Source organism: Buceros rhinoceros, unplaced genomic scaffold (assembly GCF_000710305.1).
Source record: "Buceros rhinoceros silvestris isolate BGI_N320 unplaced genomic scaffold, ASM71030v1 scaffold5902, whole genome shotgun sequence".
NCBI classification, from domain to species: Eukaryota; Metazoa; Chordata; class Aves; order Bucerotiformes; family Bucerotidae; genus Buceros; species Buceros rhinoceros.
In genome coordinates, this window is record NW_010400512.1 from 213,499 (window position 1) to 218,376 (window position 4,878).

The window sequence follows — 4,878 nt, forward strand, 5'->3', positions numbered from 1 at the left end:
GCGCTCCGCTCTGTGAGGAGGTGGAGGGCTGGAGGGGTTTTTGAGAGATGTCCTACACAGTGGAAGCAAACTGTTCTCTGACTTTCCCTTTTCTTTCTGCAAAATAAAGAGAGCGACTCAAGTTAACCAGCCCTAGCCTTGCAGCTTGGATGTACTGTTCTGGCACCGTGTCTTCTGTGTGCCGCTGCATCCAAAGCTCAGCCCAGCTCCGATCTAATGGAAATGCTGACTCTGTGCGGCATAGGAAGGGAGGAGAGGTCAGCTCCTGCCCAGCATTCTCGCAGTATTGTGTACGACGTTTTGGTTCAACCCCTCCAGCAGGCGTTGCGCACAGCCTCCGAGAGCTGCAGGTCTGGCACGTGGCTGCCCTCTTCCCTCCCGCCGCGCTCCTGTCCACAGAAATGCAGTCTTGGCTCTGCCCAACCATGGTTTTCACAGCTCTCCCCACTCCTCCTCACCTAAACCGGCAAAGGGGGGTTTTCAGTCTATGATTCCATCTCTGCTACCCGTATTCCCTGCACCGTGTAGTGCCGGCTTTTATTTTTTCATTTGTGTGACTATTTTACGGTTACCTGATTCAAGATACCTTGTTTTCTCAGTATGTAGCAGATCCCAAATTTCCTTCCTCCAGTGAGTTTCTTCTCCAGTTTCCAGCGTGGCAGCATTACCTGACACATCCCTCGCTGTAGCTGTGTCCGAGCCAATGTGCCGTGTTGCTCCCCCTCCTGGGCTGGGTTTGCGCACTGGTGTTACTGGGGCGTGTTTCTTTATGCACGTTGTGAGGGTTTACGTGGAAGTTTTGTTTCCAAGAACTTTTATGGAAATACAGCTGAATTACTAACTTAAAAGAAAGATAATACAAACAAAGCCTCCCAGCGGATTCAGAAAATTCAGAGGTGCTGAATAGGCTGAGAAAAGAAAAAGAAAAATGTGAATAAATATGCAGAGGATAATTACTGCTTTTGGATTTGTCCTTTATACACACATTAAAATCTCGAAAGAAAAAGACGAACGATGGTACTGTTGCTAAAACAGAGTGGAAGAGATGACTGAGGACCCTGCACTTACAACCCAGGGAAGACACCACCATCCTGAGGGAAAATTGCCACTGTTGACAGGGGCTGTGTCAGATCTGTACTTGTCTTCGCCGTTGTGAAGGGGAAGGCCCCTCCTCTCTAAATGTCTTGCTTATTAAGCCAGTCATGCGTTTCACTGCAGGCTGTAAAGCAGTATAACATGCACAGGGGGCTCATAAGCATATTTTAGAGTTCGGGAATATCATTTATACAGTTTTTATATTGTCAATATTACCCCTAGAGAATGAGATCAGGCTTTAAACTACGGTAAATCTACGCTTTTGCTCACCTTTGTATAATTTCATTTTTTAATAGAACGAAGCCCACATAAATGAATATTTGATTAAGGGATAAACCTAATAAAAGTATACATTTATTGCACACAGATTAATTCAAATCTTTGCTGTATAACACAGTGAAATGGTTTGTAGCTTGCAGTCAGCTACACTGAGGGGATAGTGAGTATTCTTTAAAAAGATGGATTTGACAACATCGCATTGTCTTTCATGTGTAAGTGGGAGCACAGATGCTCCGAACATTTCAATTCCTCATAGGTGGTTGCTGTATGACGTTGTTAATGCCATGGAGTTAAGTTTATTGCACAGCAAGAAAAAAGAATTTTAATTTCTGGAGAATAATTGAGAGCTTTCTAAAAAGGAAATGTTTAACCATGCATTTTCTGTTTACTGGTCAGTAATATCTCCCGGGTGGCTGCACTGGGCACCAGCTTTGGCATTTACTCTCTCTCTTACAGGATTTCCAGATACCTCCATTGAATGTCCCTTGAAAAAAACTGAAACTTGTTTCAAAGTTTAAATAGTCCATCAGCGCCCAGCGCCCTTAGTGACCACCTTTACCTTAGTTGGAAATACACTAAATAAATACAGTAAAAATAGCAAAATTTAAAGGGTAATATTATTGATCCTTACTGATCCCATTTTTGATACATCAGCTCTGCCCTTGACTCCTCGTGTAGCAGTACACCTTTGATACAGGCTAGGTCACCCACAGCCTGCCACGGGACGGAGTCATGTGCAACCTCCTAATGGTCAGAAAAAATTAAAAAAACCCAACACCTACAGTATTCAGTATTTGCATTTCTGCTTACCCCCTCCCCAGGCTTTAATATTTGCCCCACAAAGTTTAAGACAAGAATTTTCATCAGCCAAAGGCCTGAAACTAATTTTAGTCACTGCGTTGGGGGTTCCCATCACCCAAGTGTTCCTCTGGAGCTGTTTTGTCCCTGGATCTGCCGATCTTTATTCTTGTTTACATCCAAAATGGTACTAAATTGTCTCTGTTTGGAGAGCCTGAGCCTCCTTAAAACCATGAGACATTCAATTACTAATTAGCTGTTTCCTGTTCCTAATGAAGTGAACATGTCGGATTTGGATTAAAATTCAGCAACTGCTCTCCTCTGTTTATGGTTCCAGATGTTTTTGTTTTATCTAGGAGGTTACTTTGACAGCTACTGCTAAATGATAAATCACTCATATTATAGCTGAAATGCATTTTGGAATTGAAATGTGGCAAACTTTGAGATTGCTCCAAGGATCGGTGTCACTTAGCAGGTCAATACTTGTTCTTCCCTTATGAGTGGTCAGTATTGGCATATGTAAAACAGCCATGGGATGGATGTCAACATTATACGAAAGGCTCCTCGCTGTTATCATTCTGCTATCATCATCAAGATCAGTGCTCGTGGGTTTAGCTGGCTGGATTCATGATTCACTGTGTAATGAACAATATGGATTCTCGTTAGCTTGCATTTTTCAGGGCATTTTCATATGTGTTTTTTTCTCTGGGCTTAAAGTTGCTTAATTTGAAAACTCACAGTTGATACATACTATAACTAGGAATAATTTTAGGAAGGAAACAAGTGGCTTTCTACTTGTTTCCCTAAATAAAGAAAAATAATTTTGAAAGAAGTGTGGTGGTTTCTGACTGAAGGGACGTTTTTCCAAGAACAGATACTGGTTTACTTTATTACGTTTTTCATGCGATGCAATTTTGTGTTAACACACTGGTCTTAGAAGGTTTTGTGCATGTAACAATGGCATATTGTAAACCCACCCGAGTTTCAAGTAATTGTAAAACATGTAACTATGTAATTGACCTTTCCCTGTCTTTTTTTTTTTTTCCCCTCCAGAAAACAGAACATACATCAAACCTACTATTATGTACTGAAGGAAACCCGTATTGTTGAAAAATGTATAATGACCACTATTTGGAGACTATATAGTTCACGAGAAACATCCCTTCCAACCTTTGATGCCTTCAGTACTGTGTGAAGAACAGGATTTGTAGCATGAAACTTGAAGGACAATTCCAAGCAATTTACTGTTGCTGCATCGAAAACTGCCGTATCGAGAAACGCTGAGACTTTTCCAAGCTCACCATACCAAACCAAGCCTGTTGCAACCGATCATTTTTAGGTCCCCGGAGATAGAAAGGAGTTTTAGTATTTTTAAGCACACACAGGAATTACTCCCCCCCAGAAGAACTTCTTGTTTTGTTTTCTAAGGAGGTAGCTATTACTGTATAGCAATGGCACAACGATTTTAAGCCACAAAGGTCCGCACTGACTGTACATCATACCAGTCCAGTTTATCACTGAAACTGTTCAACATGGAGCTGTTTCGATTGTGTTTATAAATTAAGCTTTGTTTACTGAAGCAGATACTCGATATATATTACGTTTTAAAAAGAAATGTGTGTACATTTTTTAAAAGAATGATGTAAAAATTGTCCTTTCATTAGATGACCAATTCAAAAGTGTGAGCTAAACCCCAACAGCTGACGTACTACGAGGATTATAATTGATGCTTTTTTTTATGCTCAGTTCAGCTTGGCTTTTGGTCTTTTAAGATGAAGAAATGAATATGCAGTAGAGTGTTAGATAATGGAAACTTTTAAGTATGGTTTCTCTGTTGTACCATATTAAGTTAAAGTACACATTCTTTGTTAAAAATGTTCTTGCTAAAAATACAGTATTAAAAATTTTTTTGTTTGACTTTGGAAATCTTTTGAGTTTCTTTTTTTTGCCTGTGCACTCCCATAGATTCTGTACTAATGCAAAACAATCTTTTGCACTATTGAAGCAACTACTTAATAAAGAGGGTGGGTTGGTATTAAACACTTTGCTAATTATTGTATGTCCCAAATTCTGAACTTTGCAAGTCAAACATTCGCAAAATGACTGAAAGCTGGTTTGAGTCACGCAGCATTAAGTGATCCCTGTTCACTCTTTACTTTCGTTCAGGGGTCAAAGGCAAAATGCTTATTTACATACACACTCGTGTTCATACACTCGTGTTCATACACGCGTACTTACGTTTAAACCCGTGTAGCCTGAATTAAATCACTGTCACTTATAAGCAAGAAACCCTTTAATCAGCTCTATGGGGAATGTATTGCGGTGATTATGTACGTGGCTCTCTATAACTCTAGGTTTAGCAGTCCAAATTTCTTCTATTTTTATCACTAGATTTTTTTTTTTTTTGCTGGTTGACAGACTTTTGCAGACTTTCAAGGTGTAGCTTGATGCTGTGCTGTGTAACACAGCAGAACAGAATCACTGCATTTATCATTCCTAAAAGCAGTCTTTTAGCCTAACCAAGAACACACGGTGGCCTCTGTTTTACAGGTGATGGGACTGACGATCAGAATCGTCTTCCAGTGTACAAATGTGGTGTCTTCCATGTTACTTGTACAGCCAGCGCTCTAACAACTCCATTAACCACACTGGCATTGCTCAACCAATCAAGAATTGAGTGGTACCAAAACCCAGGAGCAGCAGGAA

General features: G+C 40.4%; 1 protein-coding gene across 1 annotated transcript in view; it reads left to right on the plus strand.

Moving 5' to 3' along the window:
• DACH2 (dachshund family transcription factor 2) overlaps positions 1–4,089 on the plus strand; it is a gene marked incomplete at its 5' end in the record, with an annotated part of 137,553 nt that extends 133,464 nt beyond the window's left edge. The window contains one exon of the mRNA XM_010131878.1: positions 3,226–4,089. Coding sequence (XP_010130180.1) covers positions 3,226–3,263 — 38 coding nt within the window. The remainder of the gene's footprint in view (positions 1–3,225) is intronic.
• Between the last annotated feature and the right edge of the window lie 789 nt (positions 4,090–4,878).